We start from the raw sequence: 21775 nt of genomic DNA, 5'->3' as shown, positions 1-21775 counted from the left end.
GTGAAGAATGAGGATGAAGGCGTGGTGAAGTAAAAGTGGGGTGGAATCCGAGCTCTTTGGTGTGAAGCATTTCACCTCCAGTGTGTGCAAGCTGGCTGGGGGAAGGCGCACTGGTCAGGGCCTGGCTTTTACATGGTGCAGGGTCCAATGGGGGCTGTGGGCTGAACGACCTAGGGGCGCCCTTCACACAGACCAAAAGGCACGAGGCACCTCCTGGAGTCCTCAGGGCACAACCTGCCCAGCTGTTTGTAGCTGGCCTGCTGTAAGCAAGTTCTTTATAGAGTGCGCTATAAAGTTAATGAAAATAAAAATTTATTTGTAGGTCTTCAATTTTAAGAGAAAGATGTCAGCACTAATGACATCCTAAACCTTCTTACATTTACTAACAAAATGTAACCCACCTAAGATCCGAAGATCAAGGACTCTTTAACCCTGTGTGCTACATTTATAATTAACAAGGTACTTAAGATTTTAGTATTCTAGTTTCATAATTTTTAATTTTAATAGTGGAATTTGTCCCATAAAATTAAAGGGCATTTATTTTCCTTTCTAGATGAAATATGGTTCAAATATGTTATGAAACAGCTTGGCTGCACCAGTCTGCTTAATATTCATAAGGGTTAAAACTGTATATACCATCCACACAAATACCGGGCTAGTGTAAAATTGTAATATCAAATCAGCATTTAATACCAATGGCAATAATTTCTTTAAAAACTGTAAATAGAAAAAAAATCACAGTGGAGATTTTCAGTAACAGAAAACAAAAATTTCCATTATGAAAATACATAGACTGAATAAGCCAATATCAAAGGATTTGTGATTATTTCTCACTTTTTCCCCATCTCTGTAACCTAGGTCCATGCTGGTCACTCAGTAACGCAACTGCCTTCTGCGGCTGGGTCCCTGAGCTGGGCCAGCTCCTTGTGGCTCCTTGTGGCGAGGGCAGGAGATGGCACACCACCAAAGGCAGGTGGTCAGGAAGGCCCATGCAGCCCACGTCCACTGAAGCACGGTAGTAGTGGGTAGCAGTTGTGTTTTTTAAAAACTTACTTTCATATTAAGATATGTTCATGACATCCACCTTCCTCTCAAGGCAAAACCTTAACATGTACCCTACGCACAACTGTGTGGGACCCTGGGGTCTGGGAGCAAGAGTGCCCCAGAGCTGGCCAGCTTGCAGGATGAAAGAAGAGCCAAGAGCAGCAGCTGCGTTTGTGGATACAGCTGCGTTTGCGGATGTTAACACCTGCCACCCGGGACGTGTGTGAAGCCCAGGCTCGAGACCTGCCTGAGCCATGCAATGCTCACGTGTCGCGGAGAAATCCTACAACATGCAGGCGAAGCTCCGCATCGCTGCTTAGATGGTTGTCTTATCACTTCAATACCAGAATTGGAGATTCCACTTTTCTTGCTTTATCTTGGCCAGTACATTTCCTACACTTAAATTTTCATCTGTCTTTAAGTCTATCTACTTTATGGGGTGCACTACAGAGCTGGATAACAACTGCTTAGCTCTGTCCTCATAATTCATTATTTCTCTAGGCCTCTTTTGTCATGTTGTGCTACCCAAGGGCAAATGGATAAGGTCACCTACACTGCCTCAGGTGCTACCCACATGCTGAGGGGGCCACACAAAACACTCTATAGCCCACAGAGGCACACGCCACGACGCTGTTCTCGGTACCAAGATAACGCAAGTCTTTCCAACTTCTCTTAGTACCTTGGTCGGCTCAACTTACACTATGCTTCTGCACAAGCCTCCAAACACACGGATGGTTTCTTCACTGCGCTGGCATACCCTGCTGCCATACTCAGGTGTGACTGATAACAAGGGTTGGGGCTCTGAATTCTGATCCCATCCTGTTCCTGGTACCTTGGCTTTATGTTTCCCATGTCACTCACAGGGACTTGACACAGGGGGCTGCAATGTCCCCGCTTCAAGACACAGCTACATCAAATACAAGGAAAGCACATGACGTCGAAAAGGAAGGGTAATCTGAATTTATGTTGGCCTTTGTCTAAACCACAGACATCTTCAGAACCCCATCTTTTTACAGAACCTCAGGAATGAGCACATCTCTCCAGGAGCCATATTTTAAATGGGAAACCTAAGCCATCCTAATGGCCTTTTAGCAATAGACATCTACGATAACCTAGTTTTTCTTTCCATATAGAAAACCTAGTTTTTCTTTCCATATATTAGAATATTGATGATAAAACTGTATCAAAGGCTGCCATCCCAATTTGTATGCCTGAGTATTTTCCTGAGTTTGTGCCAGGTCCTGGGGACGGATTTCCATCTTTTACCAAAAAAAGTTGGGTGGGATGTGTGGACAATCAGCTCATTTTTAGTTTAGAGTTAATAGGTTTCAAGTGGTAACATTTTCATTTAAAATTTGAAAGATTATTAATGTGATTTCATAATACACTGCTTAAAAATGATTAAAAAAATGATGTGTTAATAACATTCAGCAAAAACCACTTACCCAGTATTTCCATTTCCACTACCTGACATCTCTTCCACTGCTTAGAGGAGGCACCCTGCCACAGGACGTATTTACACTATACTGCCTTACAAACAAAAATTGTCATCCCTGGCATCTCTGATGTGTTCAGGGACGCTTTCCCATACAAATGCAGATGAAGGGACCACTCTTCTCACCTCCGCTTTTGAGGAGGTAGCGATTAACATCCTGTATGGTGGTATTAATTGTAGGTCCGGTAGGGACACTTCCAGGAGTGACGTCAGGGTCGTTCTCGGGATCGATATTCTGAAGCCCTTTCCATGGTACTCCTGGGTGAAACTCTGTGTGTGAAGAACAGAACAGAAAGCCACAGGTCAGAATACCTTACTTAACTGGGGGGGCCTATAAATCAGTCAGCTATCTGGGACAATGAGGTCTAGCTGCCATATTCAGGCAGATTCCACCTCAGGTGCAGCTAAAGCCTAGAAACACCCCACCAGCTGGCACACAGCACCTCTTCTCATTCTCCTTGCTGCCCCCACCCACTCCTGTTACTGAAATAAGGGGCAGCGGAAAATAGTTGGTAGCCAACCATAATCAAAATTTATCACACCAATGGAGTTCCAATGAAAAAGCCAAACCTATGTGGTCACGCTTAGATGTTTCTGCTCCGACCCTGAGCTCTGCAGGCCTAATCACTCTCCCAGGTTTGGTGCAGGTTCTGGTCTGTCCCACAGAAGTGCTGTGTGGTCTTACCTGGGGGCCAGTTAATGCTGGAGCCATTTGAGATTTTATCATTGTCAGATTTGGCACGTGACCAGCTATGGGGAACAGCTACAGGAGGACTGGCTGGTGACTCACTGCTCTGGATTAAATCGTACCGGCCATAGGAGTCATCAATGGAGGACTTACCTGGAGGTCCAACGCTTAGACCTCCAGGAATAGCACCTATGGGACAAACAAGAAACGAACCAAGTGAATACTTGTCACCCGTGATGCCAGAGGACACCCTGAGACCCTTCACTTCTGAGTACAATTTCTTAGCTTTTTCAAAATAACACAGATTGTAAGATCCCATTTGTCTAGCATTTTCAGAGAATAAGTGAAGGAATGTTTCAGTTAGCCAAAGCTTAGTCTTTGAAAGCTTGAAACCCTTTAGGAACAGTGTCAGTTTGTTGAGTTGGAAATCTGTATAAGATGCATATCCATCTAATAGAAAGTGGCCTGCAACGAACCTTTTTGGGGGAAACAAGAGAATCGCTGAGCTCTTTCTCCTGCCAAGTAAAGTGCCCAGGTATCATGTGATGGTTTTCTTGTAGAATTAACCATTAGGAAAACTTTTCTCTTTCTTTTTAAGATGCTTGCTATCAAGAGAGAATTAAATTATATCACTCATTAAATTTCCTTTGCTCTTTAGGCTACCAGTAAGTTTGGAGATAAATGGAATACTTAACAGTGATATTCACCCTGGTGGTTAGCATTTTTGCTTCTTTCTCCTTTCTAGTTTTGTTTTATCACTTACTATAATCATTTCTTTTTAGGAGACTCAAATGCTTTGTGGAAGAACACAGACATAAATAAACAGGTTATGATTTTTATTTTTCGCCACTTGGGAGCGAAAGCTAAGATCTAAAGGTTGAGGTTTCAGCAAGTGGGATCACAGAACTTCTGGAATCTTTCATTACTCTGTAATGGAATGGAATCTTTTTTTAATCTGATGTTCAGCATGAAATTCTTAGAGAAGAAATCTATAGAATGAGAATATCAATTCAATCAGACAATCATTTACCGAAACAGTGGTAATCCAAGCTCCTAGAATGAGAATATCAATTCAATCAGACAATCATTTACTGAAACAGTGGTAATCCAAGCTCCAGGCATTGCAGAGAAGGCGTACCATGCTTGCCTGGGTTCTGATCGAGAGGAGAAGCAGCACTGGATAAGGTATCCATTGAATTAGGGTGTGTCCACTGAGGAAGGCGTGACTGGGACTGCGACGGGTCCTTCACGGATAAACCACCAGCAATGTCCATGCTGTTTACATTCATGTTTGGGTTCAGTCCAGCTAAAAATAAAGACACTATTAAGATAGGCCTGCTCCTGCATTCCAAAGATCTCCTAGGCAATCAATCTAAAGCTTCATGTAAGGTCAAAGATTTTAGCCAACTTTCAATACTCGCAAAAAATAAATAATACTTGCTTCTTAATATATATTACTGAATTTAGATGAAAATGCTAATAAATAACCTTTGATTAAGTAAAACAAAAAATTCTCTTCATTTTACTTGTTTCGGTGCTAGAATAACATAGTTTTGAGTTTTAGTGCTAGAAAAACACAGCTTCTCAATCAGAGTCCACAGAAAAATAGGACAAATGCAAACAATTAGGAAAACCTTTTCTGATTTTACAATAGCTTATCACAAAGTCGCTAGATAAAAAAAAAAAAACTTCAGAGTTCTAAACAGCATTCTAAAGTACTACATAGAAAACAAGCTGGCAGGGATAATTTAATTCTATCTTTGGTGAATCTGCTTCCCATAAGTCTGCTCATAAGGAGTTATGAATTAAATATGAGATTTCTTTTAAGGAATTACATTATTGGAGGGTGTGGGTGCTGTCATCTGCCCCCAGCTGGGATGGTAAACTCCTGGTTTATTTCTTACAGTGAACAGCAGTTACTTGGAGTACCTAAAGTGGCACACTCTGCTTCGTTTCCAAAGGAAAGTGATGAGGATGATGATGGAAAGAATGGAGTTAAGAGATCCTGATGGGGAGGCCAGTTATGAGTTGGACAGACTGTTTGGCTGGAAGTGCTTAGTGGCCACGAAAAGTGCCACTTGGTATTTACAAGTCATTTTCTAATTGCTGCAGTACCCATATATCCCAGTAGATCAGCAAAGGTGAACCTCTACTACTAGGAAAAGCGTGCATGTGGGGACTGTGGCAAACTGAAGTGCTTATCCTGTCTAGATAACTAGCACTTGGTGCTACTGGTGCCAGCCAGTCATTGACACATGGAGCACATACTTTGAAGAGCTGCCAGGAGCCATTTTCACTTGAATATTTTCCAATTTTTAAATGTTGGTAATTAGCCCATGTGCACATGCATGTGCACATTTCACAGACCTAATAAAATAAAATGCTTGCAAGTCCTAAATTGCCTAAGGGATGCCTAGTTGCTATCTCTGCTCTATGGGACCTTATGAGGTAAGGTGACAATGGGGTTAGGGCTTTAGCCTGGCCTTCAAGGCACCCTGCATTCCCACAACCTGGCCTCAATCAACCTTTTCAAACTTCTCCCTTGCCACTGTTCTCCCTACACAGGTCAGCTAGGTGGCCACACACTGGTTCAGAGCCCCTGAAATATGTCCCCTTCTCGCATGCTTCTATGTAAGGCTTTCCCTTTATTTTGATAAGGTTTTCTCCTTACTGAAATCTTCTGTATCCATCTGAGGTTCAAGCTTAAATCTTCTTCTCTGGTTACTCTCACCACTCAGGGTGAATGTAAACTCTCCCTTCTCCATACATGTCACAATCACACTGAACTGGGCGTCCAAGTTATTTTTTCATTTCCATATGCCTGCCCATCCTGCCTAGATGATGAACTCCGAGAAATGAGGGGCTGTATAAAAAGGGAAGGTTGGAAGGAGCGACCACTTGTGAAGCCTCCGCTGACTGCAGCAACTGTTCACTTTTTAATAGGTCTTTAAACAGAGGTGCTGCTGATGAAAAATGCTGAGAATAACCATGATATGCACTTTAATAGGCTGACTTTATTAGATATTTTATCACTTTATTAGATATTTACTTTCAATACATTTATTTTTAATTATTTTTGATACGTTTATTTTATAACTAATTTTATTATACATCAAAATTACTTTCCATCAAATTATATTGACGTCACTATTCTTTCACCTGTACTAAGAAACCAAATCTTTTAGAGTAAAGTTTAGTATACTTTACTTTCCAAATATAAGTTAAAAGGACAGATGGATGCTAGGAAATTGAGGTTAAGGCATTTTAAGATAATACATTGTTAACTGAAATTGTTTTTAAAACAACTATTCCTAAAACAGAAGAGCTTAAACAGGTAACATTTTAAAGTGCTTGCTCTGTGCTAGGCATTTTCTAAGCACTCTACATATTAATCCATTTTATTTTTACAAGAACCCTATGAGATACAGATCCCGATTATACAGATGGGGAAACTGGGGCAAAGAGCAGTTAGGTAAGTTGTGTGAGTAAGTGGTGAAACTGGAATTCAAACCTGGGGAGACTAATTCCTCAGTGAGCTCCTAATTGCTAGACACTTCTGCTTCCTAAACGCACAGGCCCACATGGGTGACAACACGGGGAAGGACTGCCACAGGTTTGTGTGTAATCAGCTCCAAGGACTTCATAGACTTTTAAGGATAAAATACTCATGTGATTAGAATATACCACTCTTTTCAGAGACATGTGTAGTAGTATTACAGAAATGGGTATTATCAGTGGGGAGCAAGTTCATTATCAGTCACATGGCCTCTGCCCCTTTAGATAAGCATCTTCCAACTTATTCTCTCATATGTCCTAGATTGACAGACACGAACAGCCAATATACAGATGAGCCTGGACGCTTTCACTAGCGTTTCAATTTTTATAGCAAACTACTCCACAAGGATACGTTTACTGGTGTATTATGTCACCTCCCTGTGACATTTCTTCTTCTTTGACTGAAGCTGTATAACCTGTATTTCTCCGGACTAGACTGTAGGGACCTGGAGTGTTATAATACTATAACATTCTAATGAATGGGAATACTCTCTACACCGTAGGTGTTTAACACGTACTCGCTGATGTGATTACTTATGCAAATCATGCTCTACCCCACCGGAGCTGTGCGAACAACCACTGCTTTTTAGGAAAAGCCTGCTTTATAAATGTGAATAATTTTATTGACAAAACCATTACAAACCCTTCCCTGCAATCTGGGCTGAAGGACAGTGGCTACCAGAGAATAGTACACAGTAAACCAGGAATGGAACAAACACTGCAGACTTAGAATGGCAATGAAATAACTTCTGGGGCTTTCACTGGTACTACTTTTTATGAAAGTATTTATTGTAGTAGCAAAACTTTTGCTCTGCAGAAACCAGTCAGTGTTCTGCCCTTATCAAGAACTCTTGAGATACACACACTATCTGTTTTTGTTTGGAACTGCATCTCTGATGTAGCCGTCCCACAGGGACTCTAGATGCACCCGCCCTCACCTGGCATGACGATGCCAGCCATGGGGAGACTTACCGAGAGGGTAAGGAGCAAAGGTGTTGGGTGAAGACTGCTGCTCTTTGGTCTGCAGGTCAGGAAGGCCAGGAGCCTGGGGGTGAGAGGGGTAGCTGTCCATGGCCGATTTGCCTGCAGAGGGGTGCAGAGACAGGTGCGGCGGTGGTGGCGGTGGAGGCTGCTTCACAAGTAGAGCCTGGGCCAGCTGACGCTGGTGCTGCTGGATCTGCTGCTGCAGATTAGTGATTGTGCGTGCAACCTGGCGGCCAGAAACACACACGTGCACTTTACCAAGGTGGGGAGTAATGTCCGCTGCCTAGAGACATAACCTCCTCTCAGAGTTGGGGGAGGATTAACTCAAGAAAAACCAATGACGATACAACAGTACATCAAATAGCATCTCTTATTTTTAGGTAACAACTAAGGTAAATGGAAAGTCCTTCGGGATGGCACTCACTTGCTGCTCCTGTTGCCTCATGGGTCCGGAGACGTTACGCTGGGCCTGTAGCATCTGCTGCTGGATCTGTAAACGTTGGTACGCCTGTCAACAGAATGAAGGAAGTCCGAGCATTAAAAGCAAGCCACCAACCAATGGTCCAAATGCCAGACATAAGTTAAAAGATGAAAAAAGAGGCACCAACCAAGACTTTTGATTTCATAACCACATAGTGGTTGAAGTACCTTTTACCAAAGGTACTTTTGTTGCCTTTGGTAAAACTTTTTAGTGCACAGATTTTTTAAAAAGTAACTCAGATAATACCCCTGTTTTTTGTTGGTTTTGAGGTTTGTCAGCAAATATTTTTCAGTTAATGAAGAGATAAAATTTCTTCGGCTAGATTTATATAGACTAAAGCATCAGGAGGCCACATAATGATTTCAGTCAACACCGTGGGAACTAAACCAGTCACTTGCAAAGCTGGTGAAAATTACTACGATATTCTTTGGTACACTGATAAAGAAGGGTTTGATTATTTTATTGTTTCAAAGAGTTAGCTAAATAGTTTAAATATTTTTCTTATAACATGGAGGTTTTTCATTTTTGACAAGAAGATTTATTAAAATAAAATCTAAATAAAAGTGGAGATTATACTATTAGAAATGCCTCATTTATCTGGAAATTATGGAGGAATAAAATAGTTCACTTAAATCGGTACTTGTCAATCTTAAAACTTAACCTTAGGGAGCATCAAAACTTTATTTCACACATTTTTCTGGAAAAGAATGTAAAAATAAAATACATGGTTTTAAAAGCAGAATACATTAAACATAATTCAACATTTTATTTGTATTTTCCCCCCAAAAGGGCTCAATGAAAAGTTATTGCATAAATACAAAATTCTAGAACACCAGCCTGATGATCGGCTCTCATGCTGGGGAGAATACAGCAAAACCTTCAGTGTGCTAAGGAGTAGAAAGTGACTGTCCTTCACAGGAATGGTCCCAATCACTGTGCTTTCTGCCTCCTGCCGCTTGGGTTTCCGGTGAGTCTCCCTGCCTGCAGCCAGTAGTCCCGCGCCCTGCTGCCAGCACTATGAGCAGCATCTGCACAGCGCCACCCACTCAGTGCCGTCGGTCCTGCGACTCCACACTGCAGAACTGGAAGGACGCAGGACGGCCTCTGAGCCCAGCGATCCACTGTGCCCGCCCCCAGGGCACTTTCCTCCCTCCATCCTTTGCCATCCTACCCTGCTACTTACAAGACCCCTGGCACTCAGACTTGTTATATGTGCATCTTAAAAAAAGGAAAGGGCCTCTGAGGCCCCTCTGAGTTAAGGTCTCAGGCTAATGGTTTTGTCTATCAGAGGCTTTTTGGTTTGCTTCCTTTGTGACTACTGGTCATTTCCCAGGAGGAGAGGAAGTTGTTGGATAACAATGCTAAATATATCAGGGGTTAATATATTAAAGAATGAAAGAACACACTTGGTCCCTCAGTGTATATGAATTCAATATGCAGCTAGGGATACAAAACATGGTATTTCATGGTAATGGCAAAACGATTACTCAAAAACAACTTTACTAATAAAAAAAAATTATTGTGGGTGCTTAAAAAAAAAAGTAAGATGTGTTGACTTATAAAACTTCTACGAATGATGAGGTTGTACCAGCCTTTCGCTAGCAGGTTCATGAGAGAGTTACGTCCTAGAGCTCCACAGACTCTCCTATATGTAATAAAGTAACTTATCTCCTATGCTTCTAGAAGGGCATCAGCATATACCTTCCTTGAAAAGATTAAGAAAATAATCACTGAAATAACTTTTGTGTTCTGAGGTTCAGATGAGAAACTTTGGTTGCAAAAGGGTGGTTGAGAACTTAACCCAAGAGACATGCCAAATTATAAAACCTGGTAGCCTCTCTGAATGCAAAAGGACCAAACTGACAATGCTAAATAAAAACACCTTTAAGTCAACAACTTCCTCATTGTTTAATAGCTTGAGAGTGGCATAAAATATAATCCAACAGGAAGAAAAGCATTATATTAGCTACTTTTATCAGTATGCTGTTGGTATATACACTGAAATGCAATATAGCAGATCTCTCTACTCACCAGCTGCAGTTGATAGAGCTGGTTCAACATCGTCATATGCTGAGGATTAATTGGCGAGGTTAATAGTGCAGGGTTGAGACCAATGTTTTTTGCTGCAAACTGCAAAAGCTGTGCTTGAACCTATTAAACACAAAATGTATTATTAAGCCTATACTTCTATTAAAATATTAACTTGTCCATGTAGTTTTTAGATTCTATCTGTACATCAACCCACCCACTCCTCACAGAGTGCTCTGACCCGGAAGGCTGGCTCTTTCTCCCAGCCACTGCTAGCCCATGCCCTTGGCCTGCTGTCTTGGTTCCCTTATACCGCCCGTCTCAGCTTTTTTTTTTTTTTTTTTTTTTTTGCATTTTTAAAAATTTATTTATTAATTAAAAAAATAAAGAAACAGGGCGGGCCGCGGTGGCTCAGCGGGCAAGGTGCTTGCCTGCTATGCCGGAGGACCTCGGTTCGATTCCCGGCCCCAGCCCATGTAACGAAAACGGAGAAACAAAATACAATAAAACAAGAAAATGTTTAAAAAAGATGTTTCCCTTTCTTCCTCTCTTCTTTCCTTCTATCCTTCCTTCCTTCTCTCTGTCTTTCCTTTAAAAAAAAAAAAAAAAAAAAAAAAAAAAAATAAAGAAACAAAATAAAACAACATCCATTATCAGTAATTCACAATATCATCACTTAGTTACATATTCATCATTTCTTAGGACATTTGCATCGATTTAGAAAAAGAAATAAAAAGATAACAGAAAAAAGAAATAAAATAACAGAGAATAAAAAGTTATATATACCATACCCCTTACCCCTCGCTGTCACTGATCACTAGCATTTAAACTAAATTTATTTTAGCATTTGTTCCCCCTATTATTTATTTTTATTCCATATGTTCTACTCCTTTGTTGACAAGGTAGATAAAAAAGGAGCATCAGACACAAGGTTTTCACAATCACACAGTCACACTGTGAAAGCTATATCATTGTTCAATCATCATCAAGAAACATGGCTACTGGAACACAGCTCTACATTTTCAGGCAGTTCCCTCCAGCCTCTCCATAACATCTTGAATAACAAGGTGATATCTACTTGATGCATAAGAGTAACCTCCAGGATAACCTCTTGACTCTGTTTGGAATCTCTCAGCCATTGACACTTTGTCTCATTTTCCTCTTCCCCCTTTTGGTCCAGAAGGTTTTCTCAATCCCTTGATGCTAAGTCTCAGCTTATTCTAGGGTTTTTCTCAATCCCTTGATGCTGAGTCTCCGTTCATTCCAAGATCTCTATCCCACGTTGCCAGGAAGGTCCACACCCCTGGGAATCATGTCCCACGTAGAGAGGGGTAGGGTGATGAGACTGCTCGTTGTGTTGGCTGGAGAGAGGGGCCACATCTGAGCAACAAAAGAGGCTCTCTTGGTGACTCTTAGGCCTAAATTTTAAGTAGACTTGACCTATCCTTTGTGGGGTTAAGTTTCATATGAACAAACCCCAGGACTGGGGGCACAGCCTATAGCTTTGGTTGTCCACACTGCTTGTGAGAATATCAAGAATTCAACTTGGGGAAGTTGAATTTCTCCCCATTCTCACCACTCCCTGAAGGGGGCTTTGCAGATACTTTTCCACTCACTGTCGTCTCAGTTTTACAATGCTCTGTAAGTTGTCCCCCTCTGCTCAGCAGGCTCTGCTCCCTCCTCCCCCACCTCCCTCTGGCACATGCAGGCATATTCAGCCTGCAGCCACAGTTATTGTTTTCACCAGACTCCCCACGCAAAGATGTGGCTTCAATTGGAATTCACTGTTCTGAGCCACTCAGGGCCTTAATATTGCAGTGGTTCACAAAATGTGACAGGTAAATCTGCAGTATAGGTATAAAATGGGTGAGCATTTTCTCACTTTAATATTTACCTAATATATATTAGAAAAATTCTTTTTTTCTATTTATGGTACACATGCAAGTTTTCTTCAAAAATAAACTGATTTAAATTAAAGAGGCAAATCTATTTAAATTTTAAAATATGATATAATGAATGGAGGAAGGGAAACAATAGTGAGATGGTGTATATATGAGGAAACCAGGGCAAGACAAGGCTGCTCGGTTGGAGAAGACTGCTGGTTGCCCCTCTGTATTCACTTGTTCTCCCCCCATGGCCTGCTCAGACTGCACTTCTTGGCCCCTTGTATGAAGGTGACTGTGGCCATGTGACTAAGTATAAGCAGAAGCATCTGTACAAATTCCAGATCATCTGCTTAAAGGTGCTTGCCCAGGCTCTCTCTCACCTTCTCTGAGCACTGTGACATGAGAGAGCTGCTTCGCTGTCAGGTGTTCTTGTTACACTAGCTTACCCCTGTGTTCTAACTATTATAATTCTCTATTATTTTACCCGGGTTATGGACATGTCCACTCAGTGCACAAACCAGGGTTCAAACAATTAGAGTGATAATTACTCCTCCTCCCGCATCCCAGTACTGACAGCTTCACATACTTCAATGGAGTGAATTGAGATTTAAGTAAAATTTTACAAATAATAGAAGACAGATGGATTAGCATGTTCTCTTCTAGGACAAATCAAAAACAAGGTCGCTTGGAAATCTTAAACACCCTCCTGGCAACAGAGGTGATCTAGGAAAGAATACAGATGTTTTCTCTCTGCCAGAACAATACCCGAATCTAGAGTGTGGGGGTACGTCAAGATGTTTTTGCTACCCAGGTCAGGGCAAATGTCCCCAATTCCCGACCCTGCTTCTGGAATTAAATATCCTATAGTGCTCTCAGTTATCTCAAGCACTCTAAAAGAATCAATTATTGAACATTCTTACAAGGGGTAAAGACTTAACACTGTAACTAAAAATTCAATTTAAAGTCTAAAATGATGACCCAAACATAAATACACAACACAAACATGAAAAAGCTGATATTAAACTTAAAAGCAATGTAAAACAACCACATCCTTTTTCTTATTTCTATTCCATTTTCTTTACTAAGAATCTCTACGGGCAAAAATGATCTAAAACTAAATAACAAACTTGACGAAAATATGAGTAAATATGATCATATTTAGATCCTCACTGAAGTATTATTATTATTATTTTTTTCATCATTGGTTACCAGTCAAGCTCTCTGACTATGAAGTATTATTTAATCTAGATTGCTTCTAGGCAGATCTCTTATATCCTGAGCAATGCTTTAGGTTGTCACTTTCCTCTTCCTCTATCCTAGGACAATTCACTGGGTTTGCCTGAATAATTCTCAAGAAAGACCAGGACAAGATCACACTGATGGCGGCGCCTTAGGCACAAAGCCTGGCACCTCCTGCTGTACTCTGACCAGGTAGGTGCTGAGGCTCTCTATGGAGTCAGGTGAGAATGTCTGCTGTATGGGTCAGAACTGGAAGGCTTCCTCCTAGATGCAGGCTAATTCAGCTCTCCTTTAAACGAGTGGTTACCCTGTGGCACAGGATGCTGGGGAAGGTGCTGACCTGAGGGGATAGAAACTGAGGCACTTGAGCACGGAGACCGGGCTGGGAGGAGCCGAGAGGCTGCACGGGTGGCGGCGGCGGCTGCTGCGTGGCCCTGGCTTGTGCTGCTCCACTGCTGCCAAACACACCCAGAGTGCCACTCGGTATCTGGAGGGTGACAGAGGCAGTCACGTTGTTTGTAGGTGGAGGGAAATGCTTCCCCACCCCCCGCCAAATAGAAATGCAAAATTGTTTGTGCTTCCTACCAGGATTGACTTGCACAAAACTGCATTTTCAGTGAGCGGTGTTTTGTTCAAACTGATTACAACTGATGGAAAATGAGTCCAGAGAGTCAAGTGACAATGCCAGTTTTAAAGTGTCCTCAAACAAGGTTATCATATTCAGAGTGTTTAACGATATGGTGTTTCAGAACAATAGCAACATGTGGATAATGTATATTTCCCAAAGAATATTTATGATAAGAGTTAAAGGATAACTAATTGTGGGAACAGCAAAATTTTTCAACAGGAAATCTAATTTCAACAAAACCTGAAATTTAATAAACTGACAAGTTACTTCTCCAATTTACTTTTTATGTTTCCTGTATTTTGGTTGTATTTTCTGGCCGACTATAGTGAGTTTCCTGACAAACAGATGAAGTTGGTCAGTTGGTGACTTCTCTGGAAGGGCGGTTTGGAAGGCACTGACCACAAATTGCTCTTGGCTAACAGTCCCTACTCCGTCTTCTTGCTAGGTTGCCGAGAGGGCAGAATATCAGATGCAGGTTTCCACAAAACTCTTGCCAGGTGAGCAATGAGGGGTCACCAAAGCAAAGCTGATGGGAAAATGTCGGGAGTAGAAGGGTGTGATGGGCTCTTGGGAGCTGCCCAGGATTCTGGTACCAAAGCATCTCCTCAAAGAGAGGTCTCAGATGTGTCTATGTGCATAAGCCTCATTCATAAGAAAAACAGCCAGAAGGATGCTCTACAAATGGGAAAAGCATTACTTGTTTGTACATAGTTTCATATTAGAGAATACACTAGAGAAAAGTAAGATAAATTGGCTAACAATCAAAACCCTCAGGACCCCTCTCTTTAACTTCCTAAATAGCGATTTACCTTTCTCCAGTGTTAAAGGTGTGGGAAAAATGGCAGTAATTCTAAAACCCATCGAGAACCTTCTGAAAAATGTCACCCTCAGTTCTGGGGGAAAAGAGGAGGACATGGCGTTTCTTAAAGATGGACGTATTTAGTTTTACTTGCCATGGGAAGGAGGAGTGGCACTGCCTCCATCTATGAAAGAGTGTAGCAACTGAATGCTTCCCTGCAATATATCATCATTTATGTAAGCGTTATGTTAGCAACGAGAATATTGGGAACTCAAAATTTTTTTTAAATGTAAAAATAAATACAACCTGAAGTATTTCCCATAACATTATTAATTTAAGAACTGTTATTCATAACTCCTGACTCCAATAATGTCTGAAGGGAAATCTTTATAGTTTTCCAACTACCTCTACATATTTGATTGTATTTTCAAATGCAGGCATAAACTACAAATGAGAACATTTGTTTTTGAAACACAGTTTTCCAAGGCCACATTTGATCTCTCCCCGCAGCCTCACCTGTCTAGAAGAGTTCAAGTTCGGCATGCCCAGCCCTGAGGCAATCCCACCCAGGGTCTGATTAGGGAGTGCACTGTTTGAAAGGGGGAGCTTCAGGCTTGGTGAAGGCAAAAATGGTGAAGTAGTGGGTTCTTCCACTAGGCCGCCATCCTGATTGGAGAAAGAAAGGGTGAGCTGTGTGCAATGTCCATTGGCAGATGAAGCACAAAACAATTTCCCAAGGAAATATAAAGGCATATGGATGGAGAAAGAATTAAAAGATCAAAAAGTATGGATAATAAGGGAATGGAGAACATGGGCAAAAGGAAGAGGGAGAAAAGAAAAAGAGAAACAGGATTAAGATGCTGTTTTCATTGAAAAAAATACTTGACAATCACATACATTAATTGTAATATTCTCATACACTTTTGACCCTGCCTATGGGAAGAAGTAAGGAGAAAAGGGACAGAAATTATGGCAAAAGTCGTATTTGAAAAAGCCTTAGCTATTTTCAAATTTACAGGCTCTTTCTGAGAAGTTATTTCCCAAGGCTCTAGGCATGCATTTGGTTGAATTCTGCCGAGATGCAACTGTTTTTGACCTACAGAAATGGCAATTTCATAGGGTTCAACATTATAATAGGGTATACTTTCAAAACCGAATCCTATTAAAGATCTTTTTACATTTATTGAGGCCACATTAGGTGCAAAACCCTCTAAAATTTATCTCATCTAATCCCTCAAAGAGCCTGCAAAGTAGGTGATATTATTCCACCCTTTAAAGACAAGCAAATAGGCCAGGGTTCCACTCCAAAGGCTGCCAGATTTAGTAAACAACAAAACAAAACAAAACAAAATACACTATGCTCACGGGATTGGAGTTTCAGATGAACAAGTAATTTTACTATAAAAATTATAATAATTTATAGTAAGTTCCCCAAATCGCTGTTTATCTAAAGTTAAAATTTAACTGGGTACCTTGCATTTTAACCGAGAACCCTACCCACCCTGGTAAAAGCAGTACAGGCACTTGATACTAACTCTGTCCCCCTCTCTGGCTAACGCCCTCGGCAGTGAGCATGTGCTGGAAGTCCTGCTACTTGAGGACAGAGATAAAGTCTGATCAGTGAGATGGAGAGTCCTTATCTGGTGATCTTTTCCATCAATTTTAACTTGTCCTTTATACTTTAATTTTATTTTCAGGGGTCAGCATTTTGATGGAAATAATTTCCCACCTTTGCATTCACACCAATCTGGAGAGGAGACACTGATATATAACAAAATTAAAAGGACTGAGCTGGTGAATGGACTTTCCAGGACAGTTCTCCGCTAGACAACTGCAGGGCTCACTGACATGACCAGATGGTTGTCAGGCTGCCCAGCATGGGAAGTCAAACCCATGCACCAAAGCTGCCCTGCCCACTAATCCCCTTTGCTCAGCTCAAACACGTAACACATCATTTCCAAACAGAAAACTGTGTAGTCAAATTAAGAGAGTAAAATAGAAATTTGATGGTTCAATTTTGAATCAAATTCAATTTGGACAAATTGAAGCAGGAAACCAATCAAATTCACAGAATAAAAATGAAAATCAGTTTTTAATTTCAATGTTTTCCATTTCTAGTAACATCACGTGAAATGCAACATTACTTCCTTTAAGTTAATAAACAGCAAGTGTTTATCTGGCTTGCACTAAAATGAAAAAAGAACTCATTTGAAAAAAACAAACCACCTAAATCCATACCTTGTCAAGAAAGGTAGGGCGGTCCACGGAAGACTCTTTGGAGATTGGTGGGCGGCAGCCGAGGGGTTTGGTGATCATTCCGTTGTAGTCGGTCACCCCCAGGCCGCGCTTGTCCGCGTCCACCTTCTTTTCCAGCAGGGCGCCTAGAGCACAACAAGAGACCGACTCACAAAGCACGACAGATGAGAAACATCCCACAATATATTAAGCAGATAATCCAAAAGTACGGGCAAAGTCCCTTGAGGGATGGGAGAAAAATTATGGAACTATTAAACTCTGCCACCAGGGAAACTCAATATCATGTCAAACATGAGGTACACCTAAATCAACAGTACACAGCGATTTTTTTTCTCTCCATTATGGTAGCCTGTATGATGCATTTTGGGCTTGTTCATATTTTACATTAAAAAACACAACATAATCTTTATTACTATTCAAACAGCTCAAGAACTGTGCTTTTTGTTCCTGACAACAAAACCTTTCTCCGTCCACAAGTGAGAGTGCCCAGCATGGTCACTTGTTGTGACCTCAAGAGCCTGCCCAGGTGGAAGCCCTAGAAATGTGCTTGGGAAGGCTGGTTCCTGGCTTATGCTCCGAGGGCCTCGCTGAGAGGGTCATTATTATCTCCCTTCACAGCAGAGGGGAAGACTCAACAATCTGTTGATGTACTAGGAAAACATGAAAATGCAAATGTGCTTTCAAAGTGCCCTGTGTCCCCAGGAGCCTCACTAGTGGGCAAAGGATGCCAGGCTGACAACCCTCTGCTGCGCCTGGTACTCTCTGCCCAGCCCATACCCAACCACTCTTCTGTGACCCTCATAAAGTGTTTCTGGAAATCACAACTCCGCAAAGCGGCCCCTTGAGAAGAGTGCACTTTAGGCAGCGTGCCACTCACTCATGGCCTGATCGAGGTTCATGCTGCTGCTCTTCAAGGCCTCTTCAGCTGGCTCTCTCTGCGGGGGGGGACAACAGCGTTAGGACCGAGACCCGACAAAAGGAAAGTTAGTAGTTTCATTGCTATGGCTCTCTCTGCGGGGGGACAACAGCGTTAGGACTGAGACCCGACAAAAGGAAAGTTAATAGTGTCATTGCTATCAACTTCCAGAGAGGATCATTATTAGGTTTTGGAACTGGAAACATTTTGCCATTGAGTTTAGAGAAACAGAAAAAGATGCTGTTAATAAGAAATGCATGATTTTTTGAGTAAAGAAACTGTATTCAACAAGTTAAAAATAAAATGCTCATGCCACTAAAGTCTGCATTGTAGGGTTATGATTGCCTCCAGCACAGAGCAAACTGACGCCAGGACAGCAGAACCACAGCCACCTGCACATGCAGACCCTGAGGCAGGACAGACCCCAGGTCCATCTCTCTTTCCGCCTCTCTTTCAGGCTAGCAGTTGTGTTCAGGGTATTGTAAGAGAGCAGCAGGGCTTCATTCTCTATTTCATAGCTTGAGGCTGCTATCAGCTACTTTTTTGCATGGGTAGGCACCAGGAATCAAACCCGGATCTCTGGCATGGCAGGCGAGAACTCTGCCTGGCCCACCCTACTGTCAAATACTTTTTACAAGAAGCATAAAAGCAAAACAAAAAAAGCAGGTTCATTTTGATAATTTTCTCTACAACTGGAAGAGACTTACAGGGAAGTTCAAAACCAGCCATGGATACAAAGTTAAACCACCAGAGGGTGAAAATAAGAAACCACACAGCAATTTTTATTCTAGGAATAAGTTTTCACACCCTTGATAAAAATCATGGAGGTCTTTAATATAGGTCAAAAGTGTCCCCTTACCAAAATTGCCAACGTAAAAGGGGAGATTTGTAAGTTAGGTTATGTCAGCAATCTCATCCCTCAAATAGTCTTCCTTCCTTCCTTACTATACATAGCAAGCACAGATAAGACATTAGGGCTACTCCTTTCAGGGAAGAGGTTCTAGCCTAGAGCAGTGAGACAGTCACCGGGAAGCCCATGTCTGTGAGTTGTTTCATCAGCCGGTTCATGATCCAGGCCTCGTCCTGCTTGCCGGATGTCTTCAGGCCCTAGGATGGAGTGTGGGCAGGCAAAAGATCACTAGTCACATTTTTCCAAAATTTATTTTTTACTACAGAAATTGTAGACCCAAAGAAAAATCATGCAGAAAATAGACCTCCTCTTCAGTTACATTACAATGCATTTCTTCCAGAAATGGGACAGAGCCTAAACTCATGGTGCTTTATAAATCACAGAATGATCTTTTTGTATTAACACTGAACTCCAGAAAGCCTGGAAGTCTTTCTTAGCCAGTGCTACAGACATCTTCACACTGTCTTTGTAGGCTGGTATAGGTGCACCACTAACGGACTTTAAGAAAGCAGGATAGTTATACCTCTTTCTCAGTGAATTAATTTATTTCGCCACTAATACGAACCACTTCTGTTATCAAATAATCATAATAAATGCCCCTTTGAACATAGCCTTTTCCTCATAATGCATGAAATTTACTAAAAACTACATGGGTTGTGCCTTTTTATAGGCTTTATTCTAAAAGATGTCAAAATGCAGGTATTTGTTCCAATAAAATGAAAAAACAACAGAAAGGAACAATAAACCTCTTAATGTTATATAGCCTTGCATTTTCTTTAACCCTTAGGGGAAGGAAAAAGGAACAAATGGTAAAATGCCAATGAGGGAGAGGATGAAGATAAAAGGAAAGAAAGGCCACTCCAGAAAGAAAGGCCCCAGAAGGGAAGAGGTGGGAAGGCAAGGGGCACCACCAAAGAGCCAATACAGGAGTTGTCCTTGCAAGAATGTCACTGCCATTCTACAACTAAAAAGACTCGAGGGATGTATCCATATAATACGATATAAACAAATGCCCTAAATACATTCTCCACCATGCTTTTCAAAATTGATCCTCCATAACGAAGCACATGGGACTGAATTAATTGGTGGGCCTTATTTCCTCAAGGAAGCAGCTAATATGGAGGCTGTTTGAATCATTACTCTGCTGCTAGAGGCAGAGTAGTTGTGATTATACAATATGTTAATTGATCAATTTGGCAATTCTGCTCCCACCAATAATTATTTGCCAAACCCATTTGTGTATGTGGGGGGGGGGGGTTACATGGTCTGGGGATCAAACCCGGATCTCCCGTATGGAAGGTGAGCATTCTACCACGGAACGACCCACGCACCCTCAAATCCATTATAAGATTTCTTTTTGATGTCTGTAATAATTTCTACTTTTTATGAAAAAAAGAATTCCAAATTTTAGTTTGTGGGTTCTGCTTACTACTAACTGAATACTTTCATAAATAATTTTTTTAATAGATAATACATTCAAATGATTCAAAAGTATAAAAAGATCCAGAAAATCTTCTTCCTAGCCTATCCCCCATCTGCTTAGTTCCTGTTCTCTCCAAAAGGAATGCATTCTTATTTTCTGATATATTTTCACTCAATTTCTTAGTTATCCTTTCAGATAAATTTCAAGTCTCCAGAAGCCATTACATACATATACGTGTGTGTGTGTGTGGATGTGTGTGATTTATGTATATGTTTGCAAACATATACACTCTCTCTCTCAAAACACCCCCTCCACAAATTGGTTGTGTACTATACACATTTTTTCATTTTACAATAGGTTTTGGTGATCTTTTCATGTCAATACAAATACAATTTCCTTTTAAAAAAAACTATTTAGTTTTTCTATAATATAAATGTGGCATAGTGTAACTAGTTACTACATCAGTATACATTTATCTTCACTCTTTTATTATAAAAATACTGCAATAAAAACTGCACACTAATACTATTTGTGTTAGCCAGTACAGTGAGACTGGTGGGCCAACGGGTCTGTGGGTGGAATTACGATAGGTAAGTCTGAATCACCCTCCATTTGGGTGACATTAATTCATATCCCGCCCAGCAATCTATGGGAATTCTGGTTTCCCCACAATTCTATGAAGAGCAAGCTCACTGAATGTCTGGATTTTGTTAGTCTGAAAGGTGAGAAGTGTTTTAAATTGAATTGTCTTCTCATATGCCAGGTGACTAACCTCCTACATGTCAAAGAGGTGTTTGTATTTTTTTTCCTATGGACCGTCTATTCATAGTCCACGTTAATTCTTATAATGGATTATTGTTTTTTGGGTGGTGGTTGTTAAAATCAGTTTCTAGGACCTCTTTATGTATTATGGAGATCAATTCCTTCTCTACGGTTACAAATATTTTTTCCAGTTTCTTAATTTAATTATAGTATTTTCTACTGTGTACAGTTATGTTTAACCATTGGAATTTGTAAATCTTTCATTTTGTTTTGTGTTTTCATCAGTTAGAAAGGCCTCTCCCATTCTGATATCATTTTAAAAATCCTCCCACATTTTTATATTTTTATTTCTCATATTTAAATTTGTGATCCGCTTTGAATTTATCTTTGTGTACACGAATTACCAACCTAACTTAATTCTTTCCAGATGGCTGCCCATTTGTCTCAAGACTATTTAAGGTCTAATTCAACAGTTCTCAACTTTTTGGTCTCAAGACCCCATTATTACGCTCTCTTAAAAGCTGAGAACACTTGGCCGTGCAAGGGTGGCTCAGTGGCAGAATTCTTGCCTGCTGTGCCAGAGACCCGGGTTCAGTTCCCAGAGCCTGTCCATGAAATAAAAAAAAAAAAGAAGACTTGACTGAAATAACTAAGCTATACATAAAAAGACAAGTATTGTAA

The 21775-nt window shown here is 41.0% G+C and overlaps 1 protein-coding gene across 7 annotated transcripts in view; it reads right to left on the bottom strand.

Annotated features, from left to right (window-relative positions):
• TNRC6C (trinucleotide repeat containing adaptor 6C) overlaps nt 1–21775 on the bottom strand; it is a 182636-nt gene that overhangs the window by 8453 nt on the left and 152408 nt on the right. For 6 of the 7 annotated variants that reach the window (XM_077166090.1, XM_077166093.1, XM_077166092.1 and 3 more), the window contains 11 exons: nt 19026–19106; nt 17961–18018; nt 17066–17208; nt 15344–15493; nt 13741–13887; nt 10279–10398; nt 8191–8274; nt 7755–7992; nt 4366–4533; nt 3225–3416; nt 2666–2809 (listed from right to left, as the gene is read on the bottom strand). In XM_077166090.1, coding sequence (XP_077022205.1) covers nt 2666–2809; nt 3225–3416; nt 4366–4533; nt 7755–7992; nt 8191–8274; nt 10279–10398; nt 13741–13887; nt 15344–15493; nt 17066–17208; nt 17961–18018; nt 19026–19106 — 1525 coding nt within the window. The remainder of the gene's footprint in view (nt 1–2665; nt 2810–3224; nt 3417–4365; nt 4534–7754; nt 7993–8190; nt 8275–10278; nt 10399–13740; nt 13888–15343; nt 15494–17065; nt 17209–17960; nt 18019–19025; nt 19107–21775) is intronic. The other variant, XM_077166094.1, reaches the window with a different exon arrangement.

This window comes from Tamandua tetradactyla, chromosome 6 (genome assembly GCF_023851605.1).
Source record: "Tamandua tetradactyla isolate mTamTet1 chromosome 6, mTamTet1.pri, whole genome shotgun sequence".
NCBI lineage: Eukaryota > Metazoa > Chordata > Mammalia > Pilosa > Myrmecophagidae > Tamandua > Tamandua tetradactyla.
This window is presented reverse-complemented; position numbering and strand designations above follow the sequence as displayed.